This window comes from Thamnophis elegans, chromosome 4 (assembly GCF_009769535.1).
Source record: "Thamnophis elegans isolate rThaEle1 chromosome 4, rThaEle1.pri, whole genome shotgun sequence".
NCBI classification, from domain to species: domain Eukaryota; kingdom Metazoa; phylum Chordata; class Lepidosauria; order Squamata; family Colubridae; genus Thamnophis; species Thamnophis elegans.
This window is the reverse complement of record NC_045544.1, coordinates 60307683-60334230: the sequence shown is the minus strand read 5'-3', so window position 1 is coordinate 60334230 and position 26548 is coordinate 60307683. Positions and strand designations below refer to the sequence as shown.

Below are 26548 nucleotides of genomic sequence, written 5' to 3'. Positions count from 1 at the left end.
TCATATCCAATTATTATTTATCATATCAACTCCACATTATATACATTACTATCAATATCAATTATTATTCAGCTATATCTATTACAAATAAGAGTAATTAGATTTAGCTAATTTCAAATTGTATTCTTCCATCTATCAGCCTATGTCTCTCCAATAACAAAACCTTCTTAATCCTATTGCCATTCGTGGAATAGATTTACCAAATGTTTTTATAAGCAAGTCCAAACAAGGATATCTTCGCACCTTTTTACTCAAGATACCTCTGATGAAATAACAACGTTGTCCCAGGATTGTTAAACTTTTCAATTTGTCTTTAATTCTCAAGGGTGGAATTAAAAATTCTGCAAATGATGTTTCATAAAGTGTAGATTCTTTAATGCTTCTCATTCCTCCTGCGCTCTGTCTTTTAAAATAAATCTTCTGTATAGCTGCATCTCTTTCTCCCTCCGAAATAACCCAGACGCCCTGCTTGTCAGCAAGTTGAGAGGCTTCATTTCTCACATTCTTCATTTGTATCTCAGGAACATTCAAACATTCAACGTTCTCACTTTTTTCTTCATATTTTAATGTCAAATGGTCCAATTTTTTTCCAAATCTTTCATATGAGTCAAACAACTTTTGAAATGCAGAGAAAAACATTTGAAACGAACTTTTTGAAGTATGTATCAACGCCATGTTGTGACGCAGTCTAAAATATTTGCAAGTAAAAACACGCTGGGAGCTGTGTGATGCCTGATCTTAGACCAACACAGCCAAGCAATAAAAGTGTCAGATCGTAAAAAGCCAATTTATAGTAAGTTAATTTACAGCCCACTTAAAAAGAGTCAGAGAGAATGTTGATGTATATCTTTAAAACATTTAAGAAATAGGGTAACCACCGGCCATAAATCCATTAAAGAAAAACCAATTCGCCGCTAGATTCTTCTGTTCTTTGGTTTCAATTAGCTTAGATTTTAGTGCGGACCATCTCTCTTTGAGTAATAAAATCAGCTTACCAGTTGAAATCACTTCTACCATTCTTAGGGGCAACCTGCAGTTTCGGTTAGCATACAGCTAATCCAGAAGGAGCCGGCAAAAGGGGTTGAATTCCAAGCCCCCCCCCAGAGACCTGCGAACGTCTCTGAGGTCACTGGATCTCCCCAAACCTTCACTGTCTCTTCGGGACAGCTAGGATCGAAAACGACCCGTCCAATTCCTTCAGAATAGGGGAATTTCAGGAATAGCCTGAAACTCCGTCTTCTCACTGCTAAGCCCCGCATTCTTGACTTTTGTTATCACTAGTGCTTTTGCTGAAATTACTCTCATTGTTTCTGCCAAATTTTCTCCCCTTTTTTCATCTATGTTTGACATCTGAGATAGAGTTCCAGTTCATCGATCTCTCCTTTCCGTATTTTGCATTTATCGTTTCCCTCTGCACTCGATTTGCTGTCAGTGTCAACAATTTTCTTATCACTTTCATATGTCTCTGTGATTTTTTGAACTCTGTCCTCAAATTTCATCATTGTTTTATAAGTATTCTCAACTCTTCCCTCTGTGCTTTCTGTATTTTGATCTATAATTTCAAGTCTTTTCAATTCTCTGTGATTATTAAGACTTTTTTAATTTCTAACATAATTTTTTGCAATGTTAGTTCCTTTTCTTCTTCATATTGCACCATTTTTCCAAATTATAAACACTGCCACTAAAACATCCAAGGCTTTTGCTAGGTTTAAACAAAGCTAATAGCTTTGTAATATCAGATGTTGCCAAGCCTCTAGCCTCTAGATGGCAGTGTTACATCTTTTCCCTCTGTTTTTGCCTCTCTTTTTCAGCTCCGAACTCCGGAAGAGAAAAAAAAATGTTTAAAAATTCTGATCTGGTCGAGCCTTGCGAGGAAAGAGGCTTTTAATCCACGAATACAAAAAATGGGAAAAATATAGAAGAAGAAGGGGGAAAAAAGACAAGTCCAGTTTAAAAGTAAGAGGCATTTGTAAAAAGTCCATCCATAGAAAACAAACAAAATTAAAGTGGAAAAGATAACACGATAGTTTTAAACCAGGGTTAATTTGCCACTTCTTTCCTTCTGTCTTCAATTTTATTTTAACTCTAAGTCTTTGGGGTTTTCTCTTCTCTAATAATAAAGATTTTTTTCACCATTTCAACACACTGTCTCTCCTATTCTGCTTCCATTTCAGGGGCTTGTCCCAGTCTTCTGCAGCCACTTTGGCTGCTTCTCTTGTAGCCAGCAAAAAGAGTTTTTCTTGCATCAATCAGAGACTTTGCGATGCCCCTGAGATTAGCAGGACATGCCCTTCTCTATCACCGTTCCTTCAGAACAGCTTAGATCCAAAAAGGATCGTCCAGCAACAGAGATATCGACAGCAATCCTAGAGCTCCAAGATTGCATGTCATGTCGTAGCGATGTCAAGCCACGCCTCCCAGACCCATTTCTTGAAGGACCAAACAATTAAAAAAATCTTACTGGAGAAAGTCCAGTTATGTGATCGCGAAGAGTCGGCAATGACTTGATGGCACATGATCAATCAAATTTTTTTACAATTATCAAAACTTAAGATATGTTGCTACTATAAAAATAAAGATTGTGCTTCTTTTTTCAAACACATCTTTTTCAAATGTGCACCAAACTAATATTACAATAATTATTTAATAATATGCTATGTTTAGAACAAAACAGGATAATCAGTATGCAGTGTAAACTATTTGTATTACCCAACTGTAAAAAAATATTTATGCAAATTATAATTCAATATTATTCCTCAATTGTATGCTTTCTGTTGAAAGGTTTATTTTTGTATCTGACCAAGAACAGAGAGAGTAAAGCACAAGATAATATGACATCTTTCCAATAATAATTCATTGTAAAGAAGATGTTGACAGCCCTGTCCTTTTTTAAAACAGAAGTCCACACTGAAAATAAGTTGATATTGAAATCCACAGAAATGGTAAATAAAAAAGATGCTACTGAAACATATTCTAGGACAAAGGTCCTTTGAATGAACGATCCTTATAATGTAAGGACAATATATTATCCTTAGAAGGGATGTTAGGGAGGCACAGATTTGATTCTCATTTTTGGTCGATACATTGTCTTGGGGAAAAAGGTTGGGAGCTGTTTAATACTCAAAGATATTAAACACCGACTTTTGCGATACCTGTTTTCCCTATTCCCTTCTGCCTACTGCAGAGGTTGTCAAAAGAGCAGCAGACCACTGATTAATGACCCCAAGTTCCCCTGGCCTCATTGAGATATCTAAAATATTAGGCAAAAATCAGTGACAATATAGTGACCTTTCTGGAATCAGCACATATTGAACTGGCTTGGGGGGAAAAAAGAGCCCATGTGCGAGAGAGACGGGAAATACAGCATTTTGAACCAACTGTGAAAAATCATCATAAGGGAAAATAAAAACCCTGTATGGTATAAATTTGCTCAGCTCCAAAGTAGGAACCTGTTTCTCTATACAAGAATTTAATACCAGAAATATAGCCTAAGGACAACATTTATTGTGAGGTAATAGCTGAGAAAATTGGAAGCGCTTGACTTCTGCCATGAGGCTCCAGGGACATTATGGTTAATACATAATCACTATAGCTGTTGTTAAATTATAGTTTAATTTGTTATTAAGGTTTTATTATTACTTATGAAAAAAGAAAAAAATGTTATAAACTTTAAGAAGGAGGAACTCTCATTAGTTTTTGTAATTTAAGGTGCCAGTTTGTGAACTATTATAATACTCCATAAAATTTCAATGACTTGAACAAAAGAATATGTTGGATTATTTTCCTGTGAGGATATAAACAACTAATGTGTTTGTGAAATCCTTACAAAATCCCATACAGCATGAAAAGCATACCTATTTAACATCAACTGGAAAGCCAAAATAGAAACTGAATAAATTTGCTATTATTTTTGAAGGATACAAGATATTAGCTCTAGGCCAAATATTTGCTGTTTAAAATATATCACCTAACATACGACTTTGGGCAAGTTCTACCCAACTGTTTGATACTAAATTCTAATCCTGTAAAATTATTTACTGTACTCTTGGTTACTGTCTAAACATGGAATGCCAAGGTGTTGTAAAAAAAATGGCAGCTCAAACCTTCATGCAGAATCTAAAAAAGATCTTCAATATTTCTCCTGGTACAAAAGTCAAGGGTCAGAATAAGATCTTTGCTTAGTTAAGATTCATAACTTACCTAGATCCTGTATTGGATCTTAGTAGATCCAGTAACTTCCATACTTTGAAACTTAATCTATTTTTGTGAATCCTAAAATTTCAGTAAAAAGCTTAACTCAATTTTATCTGCTTGTATGAAAAAGAATATCATAAGGATCCCTTGCTAATAGCACTACTGTAATCAGTGACTCCTTGTATTAGTTAAAAAAAATCTTACTACAAAATGCTGTATGATTTTGAGCTTTTTCTCCTTTATCATCTAACATCTAATTATTTTAATTTTATAAACTCACCAGAAAAGCAAAAATACCAATTTCAGCGCTATATTACTTCATTGCCAATTTTGAAAATTCTTTATAGTTGTACAACTGAAACAACAGTTATTCTCACTGAAGCAGGTACTGAGAAGAAGGTGCTGTTTTGCTAGAATTTGCCAAACATCATAATGCTTGCCAACTGAATTCTTTCAGCATCTGGCTAAAAGTCAAATAGGTGGCAAAGACAAAATTTACCACGTAGCCTTTTCTAAGAATAGCAGATATATTAAGAATATACAGGTTCACTTAACAGAATAACAGAGTTGGAAGGGAGGTCTTATAGACCAACCCCCTGCTCAAGCAGGAAACCCTATTCCATTTCAGACAAATATTTGTCCAATCTTTTCTTAAAAACCTTCAGTGTTGAAGCACTCATAACTTCTGGAGTGCTGTTCTAATTATCAGGAAATTGTTCCTTAGGTCTAGGTGGATTAGCTCCTTGATCAGTTTTCATCTCTCCTTGATTAGTTTTCATTGCTTCTTTTCCTACTTTCAGATGCTTTGGAGAATAAGTTGACCCGTTCTTCTTTGTGATACCCACTTTCACAAGTTTACCACCAAAGCCATCAATGCCCAGACCATACCTATGATACAATGCTTGAATTACTTAGTTACAAACTGAGCTGAACAGTTTTGACCAAAAAAGAAAAAAAATTGATAACTGAATTCCCCAGGCATTTCATCCGCATAGTAATATTTATTGATTATACCAGCCCCATAGAAATGGAGGCATAGGTTTACTTCAGATCAGACAAACTGTCGTAGAATAAAAGCATTCATTGGATGATTATATAGGACAGTTTGATTCTCACTGGATCATTATAACTTTGGAAGTGTTGTTGAATAAAATACGGGGCTTGGATGGTCTAAAAGGGATCAAGATTAGGCAGCAAGAATACTGAGTCCGCGCTTTTGCGGATGATTTGGTCATAATATTGGAAAAACCGCAGGAATCTAGTACGATTTTAATGAATGCGATTAATCAATATGGTCAAGTGTCTGGTTTTAAAATAAATTTAGGGAAAACAAAAATATTAGCTATAAATATGAATACTAAACAAAAGGAAGAACTAGGAGGGATGCTAGGATGTGAGGTAGTCAAAAAAGTCAAATATCTTGGGGTTAATATTTTAGCCTCAAACGGGAAATTATATAAGCACAATTATGAACCACTTTGGCGGAGTATACAGATAGAGATGAAAAAATGGGAGAAACTGCACTTATCTTTGCTGGGTAGGATAGCGGCAGTGAAAATGAACATCTTACCAAAATTTTTATTTCTTTTTCAAATGTTACCTATACTTAAAAAAGATGCGAATCTTTTAGAATGGCAGAAGGGTATCAACAAATTTGTATGGGCCGGAAAGAAGCCGAGGGTAAAGATGAAAATAATGCAAGATGTACGCGAGAGAGGAGGCTTGAAATTACCTAACCTAAAATTATATTATGATGCAGTGGCGCTATCCGCAATTAGTTATTGGACCCATTTAACCAACGATAGAATACTGAATATCGAGGGACACGATCTGGTATATGGTTGCCATGCTTACTTGTTATTCAACAAAAAATTGGATAAGAATTTTAAAAGTCATATCTTAAGAAATGCTTTACTGCGGGTCTGGAAAAAATATCAATATAAACTACATGACAAGTTACCCATGTGGGCAATTCCTAGACATGCAATTGAAAATATGAATATAGCACAAAAACAGGATAGAACCACCTACAGACAACTTCTCACTTTGGAAAGGGGGGTTCTACAACTAAAATCTTTAGAGGTACTGAAAGAGGGGAAGGTAGTTCAAACATGGTTTCAGTATGGCCAATTACAGGCCAGGTGGAAAATAGACCAAAAAACTGGTTTTATCCAAGTTGAGGATAATTTGTTTAAACAAATAAGAGATCAAAGTTTAATGCATATAAAGAGGATATATAATGTATTAATACAGGTGGATTCAGAAACAGAATTAATTAAAGATTGTATGATAAAGTGGGCTCAAAATATTGATGAACCAATAATGTTGGACACATGGGAAAGAATATGGGTAAGAAATGTGAAATTCACACAAGCACAAAACCTGAGAGAAAATTTTTATAAGATGTTTTATAGATGGCATTTAGATCCTAAAAAGCTGGCTTCTATGTATCCAAATGTACAGCCTAAATGTTGGAGATGTAGTTCTCTTGATGCTACATATTTTCATATATGGTGGACTTGTCAAAAGGTTAAGGCATTTTGGATAAAAATGTGGTGGATTATGCAAAATATCTTTAAAAGAAGGATAAAGTTTACTCCTCAGTTATTTTTACTAGGTATATGTACTGACTTTACAGCGGTAGAGACTAATTTGGTTCTGCACTTAATAACGGCAGCAAGACTGTTGGTGGCGCAATACTGGAAGAAGAAAGACTTGCCTACAACTCAAGAATGGACATTGAAAGTTACAAACCTAGCCGAGATGGCTAAAATATCGGCATATCTTAAAGACCATTCAAATGAGAGATATAAACGAGACTGGAAAAAATGGATTGACTATATACAAAACAAATACGGGACTAAGAAATTCCAGATAGCTTATGCTTAAGATTAGGAATAATCTAAACTGCTCAAAGTTAGTGCAACAGGAAGAAGCTGAGTTCAATGCAGAGATGTTATCAACTTCTTTTTTTTATTTCCTTTGTCTTAACATATTTTAGACTGTGTTTGTTAAAAATCTATACTGTGTACGGGCTCTGGGAAGTCGGGGGGGGAGGGAGGTGGGGTGTTAGGGGGGAGGGGGAATATTTAGTATGTGTTAGATTTCAAAGTAACGCGACTGCACTTGTATACTGTTGCTCTTTAATTCCACTGTAAAAATAGGACAAGCTGAATACATTAATAGATAGTAGAAATACACCGAAGGGAGGAGTAAAGGGATAGAAGAAAGAGGGGTAGAGAGGGTGGGAGAGAGGATTGGAGGGAGGGTGAGAAGGAAGGGAGGGAGTGTACCGGGAGAGAGGAGTGGTAGAGGGGGAGGGGAAGTAGGGTAGAGGGGAATGAAGGAGGGAAGATGGAAAGTTGGAGGGGGGCGTAAGAAAGGGTGTATGGAGGGTCGAAGAGGTACATTGGGTTTCTATTTTGGGGGGTATTGTTGACAAGAGGAATGGCTGTGTTTATTGTTTAATGTTATATGGCCCCGGTTATGCACAGTATATATGTGACTGTACGAAATGAAAATGGAAAAAATAAAAAAATGCATTTACACTGGATCAAGGTTTACTCAGCCTTCCATCTTGCCAAAGTCTGTAAAATGAGGACCCAGATTGTCCAATTTTATGATTGTTTTGCATGGTTATTAACTGAATTGGTCAGTCATTAAGTGTCTCTGGTTTCCACCAGTGAGTTTGCTTATTTGAAGCTGGCTGTGAAATTTGAAAACAATGATGACTGAGATGCTGCAACCATCGTAAATATATACCAGTTGCCAAGCACCCAAATTTTGATCACATGACCAATTGTTACAACTGTGAGGACTGGTTATAAGTCATTTTTCAGTGGCATTGTAACTTCAAATGGTGACTAAATGAATGGTTGTAAGTTCAGGACTACCTGTATAACATTTCTGTTTGGAAACAGAAATAATGCACCTTGTCTCCAGACATAATCCTGAAACAATAGGATTTTCAGAGAGATCAAGCTGTTCCTAAATAAACAGCTGGTCCATTAGAAGCTTTCATATTTAAAAACTTATAAGGGTAAAATACTATTTTCTTTAAAATTCAAATTCCCATTTAACAACTATCCTAGATACCTTATCCGTAACAAAATTATGTGTTTTGTTTTATAATATTTTCCTAAAATGCTAAGTCAAAACTGTCAAATACAAAGGAATCTGTAGCCACATATAGTAGCTTCTTAAAGCTTTACAGCTGGTCCCATTACACTACAGATATGCTGTTCAGGGTTAGAATGCAATTTATTGTCTTTATTCTACAGCTTTACTTAAAATCATTTTAAAGACTCTTCTATTTTCCCTTCCCTTTTCCCAACCAAATAAAAACAGCTCCAGTATAGATAACCTAGAATGGAAATAATAATAGAGTAGAATAATGATAGAAATAACAGCATAGGGTTTATTTATAGTCTTAGAAATTGGAAAACGAAGTAATTGTTTCCTTCCTGGCTTCATTGCTCAGATATATCTAAAGCAACTTTTTGAAACATAATTCAAAAGCTATGTGGACTAAAAGTATTTGTAGAAATAAAACTTGGCATTCTCTGAATGTTTCTTTATCAGAGCTAGCTCTTTCCAAATTGGGAATAATAATCAGAAGGCAGAAATAGTGTAATAATTTGCAATGAATTCAATAGCCTCAGACCTGCAATACAACAACTTTTATAGGGTAATATTATATAACCCAATCTATCTTTTTTTCTAACTAGACTAGTTGATTTCCCAGTAGTTCCATGTGTTACTTCTAACTACTGTAACTCAAAACACTAGAGAGTGCTTTTCTACAATGGAAAACTACTGCTAGCGGTTGTTGAACAACTTATCACCTTTGTCAGATAAAGTACATTTTCACCTCTGTGTTTTATCCATGCATGTTTATGGACAAATAAAACTATAGTATCAAAACTGCAATCATTAAATATTATCCCACTTTCATGGGATAATATTTCTTTTCTGGCTACTGAGATTCTGAAAACTATAATAATTATAGAGGTAAAACCAGTTTTCTAATTCAGTTTTAGATGCACAAATGATAATTACTACATACAAATATCTTAATTAAAAAGAGTAAACACTAAGCATTTGCACCTTATTTAACTGCAAACTGAAAATAGGCAGCAAAACTTATGCAAGAATCCTGGGATCTTTCAGTATATGCTTTCAGTATATTAATCCGTATAATAATATAATACTTGTTTCTTACATATGTTTTACCTAAAAATCAATTTTCAGGTAAATATATATAACTTTCATACCAAAGGTATCTTATTGGCTAGCCATTTCTAAAAATGTCACATTTATCAGCTCTATCATTCTGTCAGAAGGAATTACATAATTTTAGCCATGACAGACTATTTCCAATATAAAAATATTGTTGAAGATTGAGCTTATACTTACTTTAATTGTAATATTATCCATTTAAGTCATAATTTATAACTGAAGCTGTTAGATACTTGTTATAACTACAGTGGTTTCCACCAAGGTCCTCTGTTCCGGCGGGAACAGAGGTTTAATCCTATTGGCCGAAGGGTCTGGCAGCTCCCTATAAAAGGGCTGCTGTCAGACTCAACTTTTGTTGGATTGTTCTCACTTGTTGTACTTAATAAAGAGCTGTTGTTACCGTTAGGCCTGTGTGTGCCCGTCCATTACCCAATCTAACAGAAGCATTTTGATCTTATTGTCAGCGCATCATAACAAGTGGGGAATGTATATGTAATAAGGGACTTCATTATCTATAATGTATTGCTACTTCAAAGTTATTGCAAAGATAGAAGCAATGTCCCTGGTGAAAATCTGAGAATCTCAGTATTTGGAACAATCTTTCAATTTTTTTTCTTTCAATCTCTCCAAACTCTGTTCTATTCCTTTACTTAAGCTTTGAAGTGCTTGCAGTTCTGTTGTTATTTTGCTAGATTTCAAATCATTACACTGTCAGAAATAGAGCAGACAGCTGCACTGCTCTAAATTCTGGTCTTAGTTCAAAGCTAAGCAGTAATAATTTTGGTTTGTACTTGATGGGATACTACCAAGACTGAATGTTAGACTAAGAAGTGAAAAAGAAACAACTCTGAAGAGTGCAACAAGAAATCTTTGTTGCCAAGAAAATTACTTGGTTATCTCCATCAATAATCAATCTTAACACAGGGCATCTTTTTAGTTTTTATATCATGTTTGGTCACCTGAAATTACTGTGCGTATCTTCAGACATCATATTTCCCAATAATCTTCATTCGTAAGCTTCCTCAATAGGTGGCTAAAAGTTTATAGTTTATTCATTGATTATACACTAGCAGCCTTTACTCAGTTCCTTAATGTTCTCAGAGCCTCTAACTTTTATTCAAACCTACAGGCTATACTAAGGTAAGCTATGGTGTTAAAAATACTCAAACAATTTACGTGAAAATCAAGCTATGCTAAAATCTTCTATCTTAAAGTTGCCCAACTTCAAAACTATGTTAAAAACGTAAAGATTCCCCTCGCACATGTGCTAGTCATTCCTGACTCTAGGAGGCAGTGCTCATCTCCGTTTCAAAACTGAAGAGCCAGCGCTATCGGAAGATGTCTCTGTGTTCATGTGGCCGGCATGACTAAACACCTAAGGCACACAGAATGCTGCTACCTTCCCACTAAAGGTGGTTCCTATTTTTTTACTTGCATTTTACATTCTTTCGAACTGCTAGGTTGTCAGAAGCTGGGACAACTAATGGGAGCTCAATCCATTATGTGGCGCTACGGATTCGAACCACTGAACTGGCAACCTTTCTGACTGACAAGCTCAGCATCTTAGCCATTGAGCCACTGCATTTTGCTTGTGCAATCTCAACATGTGGCTGGTTTATGGTGAGCAAGTTGTTCAAAAGCAAAACAAGCAACAAAAAAATCTGAAATGAATGAAATGTTCTGTGTGAACATAGACTATGGCATGAACTTATACTATGCTCCTTGACAAAAGTCTCATAGAAATAATAATGGCTGGAAAAATTGAGTAGAGCAGAGATGCATAAAATAATGCTGATGAATTGTGGAAAAGAACAGAAAAATAGAGATGGTAATATACTAAGTTGCAATCCTTGGGCATCAATATATTGCAATGTTCTATGATGAATGTTTTTTAATCGTAGATAAAGTTAGAAACAGTTAATACAAAATAAAATTCATTACATGCTATGATAACTTCTTGACTCCTGAATAAAAATCACAGTATTTGTTTAGTGTAGGGCTCATTTATCACTGACTTATTTTGGAATAATTATGCACAAAATCGCACGGCACTTCCCCATTAATATATGACAATGCTTTAATCATCTCTCTCACACAGAAATGAAAACTCCTAGAATAATAAAACAGTAAAAATGGAATGGTTTTGCCTCTTTTCCAAAAGTGTGGTTTATATTTCCATATATGAGTTCCAGTGGAAAGCACTGGGGATACAGGTGAAGCTGTAGTTTTTTTATTTAATGCTTACTTTATGATAACTTTGAGAATATTTTGAATGTTTTATGAAAAGTAGAACATCAGGAGATTTGGGCTCTGTGGAACAGATGAAATATTGAAGAAAAAAAGAGAGATAAAAGTAGTACAGGCAATGAGAAGGAAGAGCCACGTCGCGATGTCAAAACATGCAGTCTCGATACTCCGAGATTGCCATTGACACTTTTGCCGCGGGACAGTCCATTGAGACCTAAACCGTCCCGTAGAGATGTTGATCAGAAAGACAAAGCGTTGCTGCTCTCAGGGACATCGCAAAATCCCTGATAGACCCAAGGGAAGTGCTTCAAGCCGGCGGTAAACAGGCAGACCCCAGGCTGATGAAATCGGGATGCTCCGGAAGGAAGGAAGTGAAAAGAGAAAGTGAGTCCATCTGGTGAGGTATTTTTTCTATTTTGCTAAAGATTGCCCAAAGAAATGTTTCTTTAAAGCCAAATTAGATCCTTAAGCAAAAGAACTGAGCAGTGAAAATAATCCTAATTGGATCGTTGTGGAAAGTTTTTTTTTCTTTATAACTATTTTTTGTGGATTGAAGTGCTCGCAATGTTTTTTTCATCTCTCATCTTAAAGTGAACGGATTGATGAACAATTCTTCCTACTACTTGTTATCAAACCACACTAAAAGAAATCTAAAGAACTTTGTTCCCTATAAGCCAGAGATAAATATTAGAAGGTGAAAATTAACACTGCCACTTGGAGGTCAGAAGCTGGGGTTTTTGAAACAATGTATCTCTTTTCTTTCCTTATTTGACTTCACTAACTTTGTAGCTGAAGGGTTTGCAACTTATTTACAGAAACTGATAAAGAACCAAGGGCACAGGTGCCTCTGAGAATTATTTTGGCAGGGGAAAGAAAGAAAAGGAGGGGGGGGGAAACCCTTCTGCTTTGAAGAGCATAAAAGAACTTGTGTTCAAGTCAATCTAAAATAAAAAATAAAAGAGGCCTGGAAGGCTAGAGTGGCAGTCGCTATTAGTTTCTTTTTCTTTTTCTTTCTTTCTTCTGTTTTGGAAACATGGATCAATAGTTAGATGAGGAAACCTTAAAATTCCAAAATATCTTGGCTGGAATTCAAAATATATTAGAAGAATATGGGAGAATTGAGAAGAAGTTGAAAAGACTAGTCTTCCTCACAGCAAAAGATGATGGGGTTGGAGCCCCAAAAATTAAAGGGGAGAATGAAGATATAGAAGATAAAGATAAGACAATAGATGAATTTATTAATAGAGCAAATGTGGGTGAAAGTGGAAAAAAGGGAATATGGAAAAGGGAATTCAATGAATTGGACCTCTACCCCAGATTCCAGGACACAGAAAAAAAATACTAATGATGATAGACATAAGAAGAGAATTTTTTTTCAGAAGCAAGATTGACAACCAAAGACAAGCTAATTTTAGTAGCAACTGGTGGGCAACGAGATTATCTGAGAGACCCTTCAAGCAACAAAGTGCGGAGAGAAGTCTATAAAAACCTTATAAAGGAGATAAAAAGAAGACTGACACCACAATTGGCAAGAGAATTAAGACTGTTTTGTTACTGGAAAGATATAGGTTGACAATGAAGGTTGATAATAAAAAATCAGTTGATTTTGGTGATTAATAAGTAGGAATTTTGTAACTCTTGGATTGTTTTAGATTGTTATCAAATGTTTATTTGCTAACAGTTAATTAACTATAATAACAATAAGGAAATGATAATGGATACAGCTTAATAATATACACATTATGGTAATCTAGCAAAATAAATTTGGATATAATTGCAAATTGTGACTTGGGAAAAAGACCTATAAAATTTTATTAACAAATTTTTATTTAGATCTTGTTATAAAAGTGTAAGGTTTTTCTTTTGGGGGGGGGGGTCTGATGAGAGGAGATGGGACATAAATAGTAAATGATTTTTAGCCAATTATAATAATAACAAGGAAATGTTAATGGTCATTGTTTAATAATATATACATGCTATGGTATTGGAAAAAGTAACTTGGATATAAATTTTAATCAGTCTGTTGGAAAAAATAGGGGGGGGAAGGTTTAGAAACTTTATTAATGGACTTTTACTTAAAACATGCTATAAAGGTGTAATGCTATTGGATGATTTTTTGAAATAGCTAATGAATACAATTATGTGGTTGTGTCTTTAAGTATGAATGATTTGAGGTAAAAGCATGTTCAAATAATTGTAGTCAAATGAGAACTGTGGTACATTGATAGTAAGATATACAAAGATTTTTGACTTAATATGAACTATAAGTAATGACTGTGGAAGAAATGCATGAAAGTTATCTGTAACCAATCAACACATTTTCTACAAGATGTAATGAAGGATGATTCTTTTTTTGTGTTTTTGTTTCATTAAAATAAAAAAAATTCAAAAAAAGTAGTACAGGAAAAAATCATAATAATTAGAAGTGCAAAAAATTACGAAAGAATTGGGTTAAAAATAAGCAGGTCATTAAGCTAGCTAAACACAGAATAAACACTTCAGATCAAAAGCTAGAAAGAGCAATATCTCTCAATTAAGAACAACTTCTTATAATATGGGTGGCTCCTAGCATAGTGTATGGGATCTACTGGATCTCAAGTCAGACTCATTAACCATGGGAAGCAGTGGGATGGATTGTTAGCGTATTTGGATGGGGAAAGAGAAAGGAAATTGTTTCAAGTGTGACTTTGGTGACATGATAGCAGTGTTCCAATATTTGAGGGGCCGCCATAGAGAGGAAGGGGTCAAGCTATTTTCAAAAGCACCTGAAGGCCAGATAAGGAAAAAGGGATGGAAACTGATCAAGGATTGTTTCAACCTGGGAATATGGAGAAATTTTCTGACAGCATGAGCAATCAACCCATGGAACAGAAGTTGCCTACAGAAGTTGTGGGAGCTTCATCTCTTTCAACAAGAGACTGGACGGCCATTTGTCAGAAATGGTGTAAAGTCTCCTGCTTGGGAAGAGCTCTAGATGACCTACAAGGTCCCTTCCAACTCTGTTAATCTGTAATGGTTGATGGGTGAAGTTCGCTTAAGCAGCATTTCGGTGACCTGGCAGGCAAATCCCCCCCCCCTTCCTCAAGCTGTCATCCCGTCTTTTCCCCACCCATTGCAAACGGCAGGCCAACCCTTCCTCCCACGGGCACTTTAAATGACAAACCCAAAGGGTCAGAAAACCTTCTATTATTGTAACTGCATCTCAACATACCACGGTATTTTTCATCATTGCTTTGATGGTGAATCCATCGCTGACCTGCTTCTTGGTTCTTCTTGCGTGTCGCAGCGGCTCCTGCAGCTGCTGGGGTCTCAGTTTGGGGGGGCTTACACCCTCTTTTTCCGCCACCATCTTCTCCGGAGGCTGCTGGCTGCTGCACGTGGGATTGGTGGTCGGGATTTTAAAAGGAAACTATTTGGATACGAAAACAGATTTCCCCCCCTCTACCTTGGAGCCAAAAAAAATTATATTCCTAATTTTCGTCCCTTTGTATTTGCTCCTTTCACCCCTTGGTTTACCCCTGGGAAGGCTCCTGCGTGGCTTCGAGGAAGAGGAGGAGGGGAAGGGGGGGAAATATATGCCTGTTTCTAACACCAATTCGCTTCTAGGAATCGGTTGCTGGGCAACGTATCAACAACCAGCCGCGGGAGCACAAGGATTCCGCCCTTATCGGAAACTTCGGTACCGCTGAGCGGATTCGATTTACATACGCATGCGCATTCGGCGTAACTGAAGTCACGCGACTCCGTGAAGTCACGAAATGCAGAAGCTGAATTCTTCTGCCCTCAGTTTACAGTATAGGCAAGAAAAGGGTAGTAACGTAGCAGGGCTCAGACGCGAAAACCAGGCTGGCCGCTCGGTCGTTTTTATTAGTCTTATGGCCCAAAACTTTCCTATGAGTGGTTTTGTTTTGAAAACCAAGTAGTTTGTTCTGAATCAGAAAATGTGAGCGCTGTCGGTTACATGAGGAAAGTTAACTAGTTCAGAAAAGGGGAGCAAATGAATTGATTATCCTCATATATAACATCGTGACATTTGGAAGGATTTAAAACATTTTTTTAAATAAATCAATTCCCGAAAATGAAGGGGCTATTAATTCAATCCTGCGCGTTTCCTGACGAATAAATTCTACTGACATTCTAATCTATGGGATTCATTCTCGACTAGCGTATCTTCTCATTTCTTGCAAAAAGAGCAGGAATGGCAATATTTCATTTGTTTATTTTACAAATGTAATAATTTGTAACCCAGATTCTAGGGCATCTACAACGTCAACCCAAACAATAATATGTAAATCCAAATCACCACAAACATAACAAGCACAAAGAAAAACTACGTTTTGAAAACTGCCATAATTGATCCGTCAACGCCTTCTATTATATAATTGGACTGGTGTGGCTTTTACAGTGAGAAAGCAAAGAATTGCAAAGTAGAACCCTATGCTATATAAATTTAAAAATTGCGAGTTTTTTTTAAATGTTACTCATGGTCAACATTCCTGCTTTAACATGAAAAGTTTGGTCAGATGGACTCTTAAAAAAAACAACTTAAAATCCAATACAGAATAATGTACTTGTTCTCCATCTATTATATAAGCTGATGGAAAACAAAAACAAAGCAACCCCCAAAAAGTAGGAACATCCAGAGAAGGAATTGAATTCATTTCGCTGCCCTTTTAAAAAGCGTTTGTGTCCTTAAATCTCATTTCTTCAGTGGCGTGGAGGTAGGCACAGAATTAGTTCGAACTATACTGGAGTCTCTTTTTGTTATTATAAAAAATATTGCGGTGGCACAGGAAAGGATGCGCAAAGCGCGCGAGCAATCTCGATCTCAAAGGGAGAAATTCTTAATGCAGAACTGAAATAGTCTCCCTTACGCTGAATACGTTGAACCAGGAGACTATAGTACCGAAGGAAGGTAGCCCGGTCGATTGAGAGATACATTTGATTCCATGTATTTACACGCTAAGTCCTCCCGCGGCAGGAGGAAGGTGGAGCACTACATTTCCCAAAGCGCTTTGTAACGTGGCTTTGCTCGCCTGCGCACTGGGCACCTTACCGTCTGGCCGGCCTGCAGGGAGCGTAGATCCTCAAGTTTGGCTTTTGCAGTTCGAATGTGAACAGATCAGGGTTTCAGAGCGCCCCCACATTGCCAGCACTGGCCATGATCGGTGAGTGAAACCCGGATGTGGTCCTTCACATACACCCCCTTATTTTGTGCGGGGGAGGGCGCGAGATGGCGGAAAGGAAAAAGGGACAGCGAGGTTGTTACGTTTGCTGCAAAGTGCAGGTGCACCTTTACACACGGATGCGATTTCATATCGCGTCATTTCGGGTTTGGCTTAAAGGTTACCCCGATGAGCCCATTGGCGAACATTCGAGATATTTCGATATTTTCGAAAAGGCAAGACGACGAAAGAAAAAAAGGACAAGGGAAAACCCCCGTATGAAGTGGACGCTTGATCTAAAAGTCTCGTGAAGGAATGTGGGAGGAGACTAGCTATTCAGATTAGCTTTTGGTGACGTTGTCGTATCATGTGGCACTGAGCTGTTCTCCTAAAATTATCTAATGCACACCAGACTGTATTGCACTGCTCATTGCTTGGGACCTCTTGATTACAGCAAAAGGTGAAAGATCTAATAACACTGAAGTTTGTTGAACTGCCCCTTTTCAAAACTGTTGTCCTTTTGTTGTACTCTTTATAGCTTGTAAAAAAAAAGTACCCTCCCATAGTCATGTGATCAAAATTCAGATGCTTGGCAACTGGCATGTCTTTATGACAGTTGCAGTATCCTGGGGCCTTCGGACAGATAATTTTTTTGTGTTACTAAATTAACAACTGTGGTGATTCATTTAACAACTGTAGCAAGAAAGGTCATAAAATGAGGCAAAATTAATTTAACAGCTGTTTTGCTCAGCAATGGAAATTTTGGGCTCAAATGTGGTTGCAGATCAAGGACTACCAGTGTTCTGTGATGGCAGAAGATTGAAGTAATTGCATAACTATTTCAGGGATAATGATGGACTCCCTAGTGGATGGATTTAGTTGAACTATTTGGCTATAAATATCTTTATTGAAGTGGCTGAAGTATGGAAGTATGGAAGATTAATATTGGATGAAACTGCTTTAGAAAATGTGTCATACTTAACAAATGCTACATTAATTGTAGTAACAAAATGGCATCTGTAAGGGCTACCATAGATGCCACTTTCTGGATAAATTTCTCAGTGTTTCCCTAACTAATGAAAAAATGATTTGGTTTGATCATCTCTAAATTAAAACAGAAAAACTTCCTCCATGTTTATACTTACACATGATATAGTTACGTATCTATGGTTGAGTATTCACTGTGGTTTACTGAGTTAATCGATTGCCTGTGTTTACAGAGCTGCAAACCAACCATGTTTTATTGCAACATGTAGTGCAAACTATTTTTCTTTCTCTCAACTGATTTGTATTGAATTCCAAAGGATGGGGACAAAAATTCTAGCTAGCAAGAAAGGTACACTTCTTCTGTTTAAATCCTGTTTGAAAAAATTCAAATTCTCAGTGGTGGTTTCAGGTCAAGCATAATCTTACATGATTTTTTTTCTGTCTTTTGGTCTGTGACTGTAATAAAATAATTAAAATATTTTTAAAATTATATAAAGGCAAAACTAATTCTCTATAACTCACTGCTCATTGTCACTTATATCTTCGTCACTTCCCATTTGTTTATAATATGTTCTATATTGACGCAGGAGCTTCCATTATTCCAGAACACAGCAACATGCATAATGTAGTTTTGGGTAGCTAAGGTTTGCCTAGATTACACTGTTGTGTTAGTTGTACTGACTTCCAGTTGTTTTCTCAGTGTAATTCAAGGCATTGGTTATTATCCTTAAAGCCCTGTGTGGCATAATACCAGGTTATTTGTAAGACTGTCTACCTCCAAGGGCCTTCCTGTCCCAGTTTCTCTCTATTACACAATGTTGTCTTGTGAGTCCAAGGATTGTGCCTTTTCTCTTGTGACACCCGCCCTATAGAGCAGTTTCCATTAAGATACAGAGATCCTTGCCTTCCAGAAAATTCTAAAGTCCTGGTGAATTGAGGTGTTAGAAAAGTCTGATACAAGTGTGGTTTTTCTGGTTGAGTTTGTTATATTGTGCCCTGGTCACTGTATAATGATTATATTAATTTTGCTTGATTTAGAGATGTTTTATTATGCTGCTTTAAATGATTGTTGTTAGTCATCAGGGATCAGATATAAGATGGTTTGTTGTTGTTAGTTGTGAAGTCGTGTCCAACCCATTGGACACCCCATGGACAACTTTCCTCTAGGCCTTCCTATTCTATACCATCCTCCAGAGTCTATGTAAGCTCACACCGACTGTTTCAGTGACTCCATCCAGCAACCTCATTCTATGTTGTCCCCTTCTTTTTTGCCCTTAATTTTTCGCAGCATTAGGCTCTCCTCCAGTGAGTCCTTCCTTCTCATTAGGTGGCCAAAGTATTTTGAGTTTCATCTTCAGGATCTGGCTTTCTAAGGAGCAGTCAGGGTTGATCACCTTTAGTAATATGGTTACTATATACATTTTCTAAAATAAACAAATAAACCTAGCAAAGAATTTCAGCACAATGTGCAGTTCCTAACAAGTATACTGTATTTGTTGGTGTTTTCTCCCAATAATAATGTAGAGATAATTGAAGTAAGGGGTTCATGGATTCAGTGGTGGGTTACGGACCCTGTTGCAACCGGTACGGTTGCAACCGGTACGGGCTTCCTCCACATGAATGCGCGTGGGCCACACGTGCATCTTACCTTCCAGTGACGCCTCTGCAAGCCTCCACGACACTCCAGCTGCTTAGCAGAGCATCGCGCCATGCTCATGCGCGGAAGCGCCAAAGGCTTTAAAGACAGGTAAGAAGCGCGGGCTGGCGGGTGAACCCTCCGGAGCACCGTACCGGAACAGTACCCGGTGCTCCAGGCAGGCTCCGGTACACCCATACCAGGGTTTACCGCCTGCAACCCACCACTGGTTGGATTCCAATGAATTCACTGTTTAACCCTCTCAAGTAGATTTCACTGAGATAATTTCAACCAAATATTATTTTTTTCATGGTTTTTTCCCCCCGTTTTATTTATTGAGGTTTATTTGATTCCTTTTGTATCAATAAGAATATATTTTCTTTTTCTGCTTTATTTCCAGTGCTTTTAAAAAAAAATCCTTGATGTATTGTCTGAATGTTTAAAGGTGTACTTTTGGATTGAATCATAGATTTGAGATTAATCTGTGATTATGGTAAACTGGACTGAAATATCTGAAAAGTATTCAATTCAGCAGCAATTATTGTCTGGCAATATTTAGTTGCTTCTGAATTTCAGTGGTACTCAACTGCTTTGAAACTCATCAAATTTGGCAGTCAATGCATTTTGATGTGAAAATTTTGTCAATGCCTACGCTTCAACTTGTTGGTGTTGGCTGCCTTGTTACTCACTACATTATTCCTTATGGAAAAAGTGTTTAGTACTCATGGTTTGTGGTATTCATCACACCTTCTGAAACCAATAAATGATGAGTACTGACATATCATTGTATTGTGCAAATACTTCTTTAGAAACTAAAAAAAAGCTTGTTAGAAGTTAAGCTTGCAATAGGGCTATAAGATCTGAGTTACAACAGTCTGAACAACCAGTAAATGTCAGCAGACAATTATTGCAGTTTGCCCCTCACTGCTGCTCTCTGTTGATCATCTGGTTAGTACTATGAGTACTAGCTTGAAGTATCCCCCCCCAACTACAATGGAAATATTAAATATTATACAGACTTTGTCATTATAATGCCTGTCTTTGTTTTTATTCTTGCCATTATCTTTATTTTCAAGATAATATTTTTCAGAAATCAGATTTTCAGCAAATATTTCAGAAAATATGTATATTTCTGAAGTGTACCAATATTGAAATACCAACTTGCCAACTATTGCATTTAGTTTATTAAGTGTTACTGTTATCCAGAATAGAAGTTTTTGTTTCCCTGTGTATGGCAGTGGAGAATCATAGACTATCTGCAATCTTATATTAAGTGTGGTCATAACTACTTGCTCTGTTACAGTATGAATGAATCCAAATAATATAATTTGCAAGTATCTCTGATTGAGGAGACAGTTTCTGGATTGGAAGTATCATTTTACCAAAAAAACAAACCATGGAAAAATCCCAGATTCCTGTGTGCAGCATAAGATCACTCTCAGATGACATGCCAAGGAACTTCTGATCTTTAGTCTTCTTGGAATCCATTGGGTTTTCTCAGCTATTACTTGCACATTTTTCCTCCATAAAGAGACTTATCTCAAATGAATGTTTGGTCTGATAAGATGAACAGTTCCTGGGTCATTAAAAGTTCTGTTGCATTTTGTAGAACCCATTTATTCTAGATTATTTTTGAAGGTGTGAGAGATTGCTTAGTGTTTCGACATATAGGACCTCTCATGTGACAAAGGACTCTCCCAGAGATAAATTAAAATATACAATGCAAATATTTCTGTCAAGCCCCACAATTTCAATGCTATTGAATACTGAAAAAGTGGTGGACCAGAGAAACCTAGAAAAAGAGGAACCTAAGAACTCAGATCCTTATTTTATCTACCCACAATGCAAGATTTATAAAGCAGCTATTACTTTGGCAGATTGCTTCATGAAAATCAGCTTGGGATATTACTCACCCACATAATCATAATGGATCTGTTTGATTTTGGCGTCACTTAATGGCTCAATCCATCAGTTGTGGTTTGTAATGGTTTAAAGTTTAACATAATTGTGAATGTAATCCAAAGTTTATTTAACAAGCATGGCTTAGCATAAGAACTAGGCACAACCTCCATTTTTTGATGTAAACTTTGAGTAGCATTTATCTTAGCTAGCAGTATGTTTTGTGTTTTGAAGCTCGTGTTTTTATTTAGTTCACCAAAATTTAAGAGCAGAGTCTTAAGATAACAGTAGGCATGCACAATCCGTTTTCTGTTTGCCTGAATCTATGGGTACAAATTTCTCCTTGAGTTTCTCCTGTACATTCCATCTTCTTTAACTTTAATTTAAGGTAAGGGCTTACCTTGGCACTGGCCTCAAACAAGACACTTCCTAATCTCATTGGAGTTTAGGAACATTGGTCAAATCCCAGACTCTGCTCCTGATGTTGGCTATTAACTTCTTGTTGGGTTCCCTTGGACTTTAATATTCCAATAAACTGAAATAATTCTGGATATTCTGTTTGCATTTCTTCTGTTTTCTTGAGTTGGCAGCCTCCACGGAATTAACTCAGTAGAAACAGATGCCCAAGATTTCAGAATAATTATAATATCACTAAAAGCTTCATAACTTGATTAGTGCCGCCTGATGTTCAGAATTTGATTTTCAAACATCTTTCAAATTATTCCTAACCTCAGTAAAAAAAGATATGTCAGGATAAACTAAAGCAGTATTTATCTATCTACAGGTAATGCATTTAAAACATTCATGATATATATAGTAAGCAAGCATGGAGGTAGCTTTTTAAGGTTTTTTAAAAATTATATGACTGTATCTTCCCAACTTTTTTTTAGTTTTATGTATGTAATTACACCTTTCTTATAAAAAAATAGTTGTGTTTTGACCAACCTAGTTGATTTCATAGGGTTCTTGTAGGGAAAATAAACTGAAATATTAGATGCTTTTGCTGCCTTGAATTGACTTTACACACACACACACACACACACACACACAACCCATGACTGTTGAATCATCATTTCACATATATTTTCTTACTTAAACAGAGAAATAGCATGACAATGGGCAGATAAAAAAGCAGTGGAAGCAGCAACTTCTGACTTCCTGCTGGCTTCCCCATTGACTTTCTTTGTATGAAACTGGAATGAAGCATTGGAAATGATAATTACGTGACCATTGCTGTCTGTTTTGATACAACAGCATTGAAACAGCTACAACTTTGCTAGATTTCAATCTCTTGGGAGTCTTAGGTCACAGATTTTGGACAAATTCTGTAAATTAGCTGATTTAAAGTACATCGTTGTTGCTCTATGATATATCATTTTGACTAACTGAAGGTTACAAACAGACATGAAAGTGTGTATGTATATTATCATTATTATATCATTATTTTAGTGTAGGTCTTTCACTTGCAAAAAAAATATCTCTTTTGTAGAAGTAGAAAGGACAGTTTTCCTGCATACCCATTCATCCTCCTCTCATCTGCTGCAGAGTTATCAGCATTAGTTTTACTCCTCATTCCTTCTATGTATTAAGCAAACTTGCTGTGTAAGAATGGCTACACTTTGCAAGGATGCTTAGTTTTGTCTGTGTCTCCCATGGAAAGCTTCTCTTCATCCTATGCCTTCTGGCTACACTGAAGTACTAAAAGTAATAAAAATAATAGCTCTAGGCCAAAATCATTTTGTTTTTGCTATCTTGTCTCCAGAATCCTGCTTTACTTTGTTGCTGTTTTCATGAAGTTTATTTTATTTTTTTAAAAAAACTGATGTTTTGAAAGCACCAAAAAACATTTTATAATACCTACACTATATTGCCAAAAGTATTCGCCCACCCATCCACATACAGTAATCAGAAGCAGTTGTGAGCGAATACTTTTGGCAATATAGTGTATGTTGAAGCATTTTAAATGCTATAGATATCGCAAGGGGATTTTAGCATTATTAGAAATCTGATACTTAAATCCCATCAAATCCAAGATACAGCACTGGAATTGGGGACGACATTAAATAAGTAACCAAACAATAAAAACCATCCAGTTTTTTTAGACAAATACAAAATAGGACATTTATAGATTTGTATTTTAATTATTATAAAGATTAAAAAAGAATCCATTTAGTGTAGGTGGCACTATTTTAACATGAGCTGAGCACTGCTGTTTCAGATTTTGTTTAAGATTAAAAATCAAGAATTCAATTTATTATGAATTATTGACTTTTCCAGTTTCATTGCCAAGTTTAAAACTTGTTTCTTAGTATCTTACAAAATAAATGTGGTTGGCATTACTTATACTTTGGCACTGCTGCTCTGGCCATTTGGCCATCTCAGTACGCTGGCTGTTTGATATAAAGAAGACTTACTTAAAATGAAAGATCTGGGCCTTGACAATATTGGTAGACTGGAAAGTTTACTGCAGGAGCTTGCCCAGCTGGGTAAACTCCTAGAGCTGTTCCAGATGGTAATATAGATTCATCAATGATGACATCCTTATGCGTTTCCATGACAAAGCCAGCAGGCACTTGGAATTGCTTGTTCAAAAGGGTATGACTAAAGTAGACGAAAGCCAGAGCTTTCATATATATTCAGTGAAAATGCTATGGAATGACGTGGGGATCATCTCATTCTGTTACTGGATCTAAATGCATGCCTGGAAGAACCATTGGCATAAGACTTGGTGTTTTGGCATCAGAAATTCGAGAAAAAACAACCAAGTGATACTTCTTAATAACTCTGGTTTAAAGAACGTCCAAAAACTTCAGATTCCTTTATGGCTGGAACTGCAGAAATTACAAATAGTTCTTATGATAATTCAGTCAGCAACCGTTCTAAATTATGTTGGCACTGAAAGAATGGTGGTTACAACTGGTCATGAGAGTGCTAGCCCTCCCAGCATCCCTACAATCAGATGATCATAATCTGGGTGCTTGGCAATCTGTTTGCACTTACGACTGATTGCCAAGTGACCCTTGATCATGTGATCACCATTTACAAAGCCACCTTTCTCTGGCTTGCCCAGAATGTCAGTGGGGAAGTCGCAAGAGAATGTTACAAGTTGTTGGGGTAAGTCTCCTTTATCCCTGCACTATCCTCATCCCCTCTGCACTCCTGCCACATCAGCAACTTTCACACCTCCTCCTCACACCCCTATCCCAACCTACGCTGCACCTCTTCCATGCTCTCGCACACCATACCTGACTCACATCGCACTTCTTGCACATCCCCTCACACCCTTCCTTTGCTTCTTGCACATCCTCCCCAACCCTCTTCCCCATCTGTGCATCCCTTGGCTCCATCCTCCAGTTGACAGCAGCTAATTTCCTTCCTACAGTCCCCGGACATGCAAGTTCCTACTGGATTGTCCAGTGATTTTGCTTGTAGGAAGCTGGCAGGAAGTTGCCTCAACAGAAATTCTGACTCCAATTGCCATCATAAGTTGAGAGCTACCTGTATAGCATAGTAATACTATGAGTCTTATATAATAAGATGATTTTTTAAAGAAAGGATAAAAAAGTTGCAGAGAGCTTCTACTGAATTAGGGTAACCTGAAGTTCATGACTGAGTCCTTTTCAAGGATGCTGATGTCAGATCAGTGGTGGGTTTCAATTCTTTTTGAACCTATTCTGTGGGTGTGGCCTATTTTGTGGGTGTGGCTTGGCAGTCATGTGACCGGGCAGGTATGGCCAACTTGACATCACTCATGCACACTCAGTCACATGACCACCACCCCAAGCCATGTGGCAAAAATCTTTGGGACTCCTATGAGGGAGGGGGAAGAGAGGGGAAAACCTTCCAAAAATAGACAGCTGGAGGATTAAGGGCCGAAATTAGGGAGATCAGAGAAGGCAGGACAGAGAGGAATCCAGTAAAAGCTGTCATATGCTGGTGAAAGAACTTTGGGAGATTGGAGGAGGCACGACAGAGGGGAATCCAGTAGAAAGCTACAACACACTGGGGAAAGAACTTTGGGAGATCGGAAGAGGCAAGACAGAGGGGAATCCAGGACAAAGCTATCACACGTTGGGGAAAGAACTTTGGGAGAACAGAGGAGGCAAGACAGAAGGGAATACAGTAGAAAGCTATCACACTCTGGAGAAAGAACTTTGGGAGATCGGAGGAGGCAAGACAGAGTGGAATCCAGTAGAAAGCTATCACATGCTGGTGAAAGAACTTTGGGAGAACGGAGGAGGCAAGACAGGGGAATCCAGTAGAAAGCTACCACACGCTGGGGAAAGAACTTTGGGAGATTAGAGGAGGCAAGACAGGGGAATCCAGTAGAAAGCTATCACACTCTGGACAAGGAACTTTGGGAGAATGGAGGAGGCAAGACAGAGGAGAATCAAGGAGAAAGCTACCACATGCTGGGGAAAGAATAGAGGGGATTCCAGGACAAAACTATCACATGTTGGGGAAAGAACTTTGAGAGATCGGTGGAGGCAAGACTGGGGGGGGAATCCAGTAGAAAGCTATCACACTCTGGAGAAAGAACTTTGGGAGATTGGAGGAGGCATGACAGAGAGGAATCCAGGGGAAAACTCCTGAGCTTGCCGCTGTTGTCTGGTGGATTGTGCCGCTGGACTTCTCCATGCTTCTCCATTCACCACCTCCACTCCCAGGTATGGGACTTGACACCAAATTGGGCTAGGATAGTGCGGATGGGCGGGGGGGGAGCGAGCGATGGAGTGGCTTCCGGATGGGCGGGGGTGAGCAGGGAGCAACAGGGCCGGGGCAGGCGTTCCGGAAGTTACTTCCAGGTCCACCAGTCGAACCTCCTCTCACCGGATCGGTAAATTTCACCATCCGGTTCTCCCGATCTGATGCAAACTGGCAGAAACCCACCACTGTGTCAGATACTTTCAGGTCAGCCTTAATAATTTTGCTGAGTCTCACAGCACGGTTTCCTAAGTTAACATGGCTAATTAAAGGAAGGAAAAAAAGAGTCAGGAGGCATTACTGGTGTTTAAAAATTAATTCTTCCACAACAGTGCAGAAAATACTTATTAATTCTGATAAATAATCTCAGAATAGTTTAAAATTTATGAAATTTTATTTAAATGAGCTCATTTAAAAACACATTAAAATACAATTCAGTTTTCATAACAATAAAACTATATTCCCATAGTATTATAAT

The 26548-nt window shown here is 37.3% G+C and overlaps 2 protein-coding genes across 2 annotated transcripts in view; one reads left to right on the top strand and one right to left on the bottom strand.

Annotated features, from left to right (window-relative positions):
• Positions 1 to 16819, bottom strand: part of PACRG (parkin coregulated) — a 270618-nt gene extending 253799 nt beyond the window's left edge. The window contains exons 1-2 of the mRNA XM_032215518.1: positions 16736 to 16819; positions 14891 to 15050 (exon numbers count right to left, since the gene is read on the bottom strand). Of these exons, the coding sequence (XP_032071409.1) occupies positions 14891 to 15028 (138 nt within the window). The 5' untranslated portion in view covers positions 15029 to 15050; positions 16736 to 16819. The remainder of the gene's footprint in view (positions 1 to 14890; positions 15051 to 16735) is intronic.
• Positions 16784 to 26548, top strand: part of PRKN (parkin RBR E3 ubiquitin protein ligase) — a 774293-nt gene continuing 764528 nt past the window's right edge. Inside the window, 1 exon segment of the mRNA XM_032215517.1 lies at positions 16784 to 16847. Within this exon segment, the coding sequence (XP_032071408.1) occupies positions 16841 to 16847 (7 nt within the window). The 5' untranslated portion in view covers positions 16784 to 16840.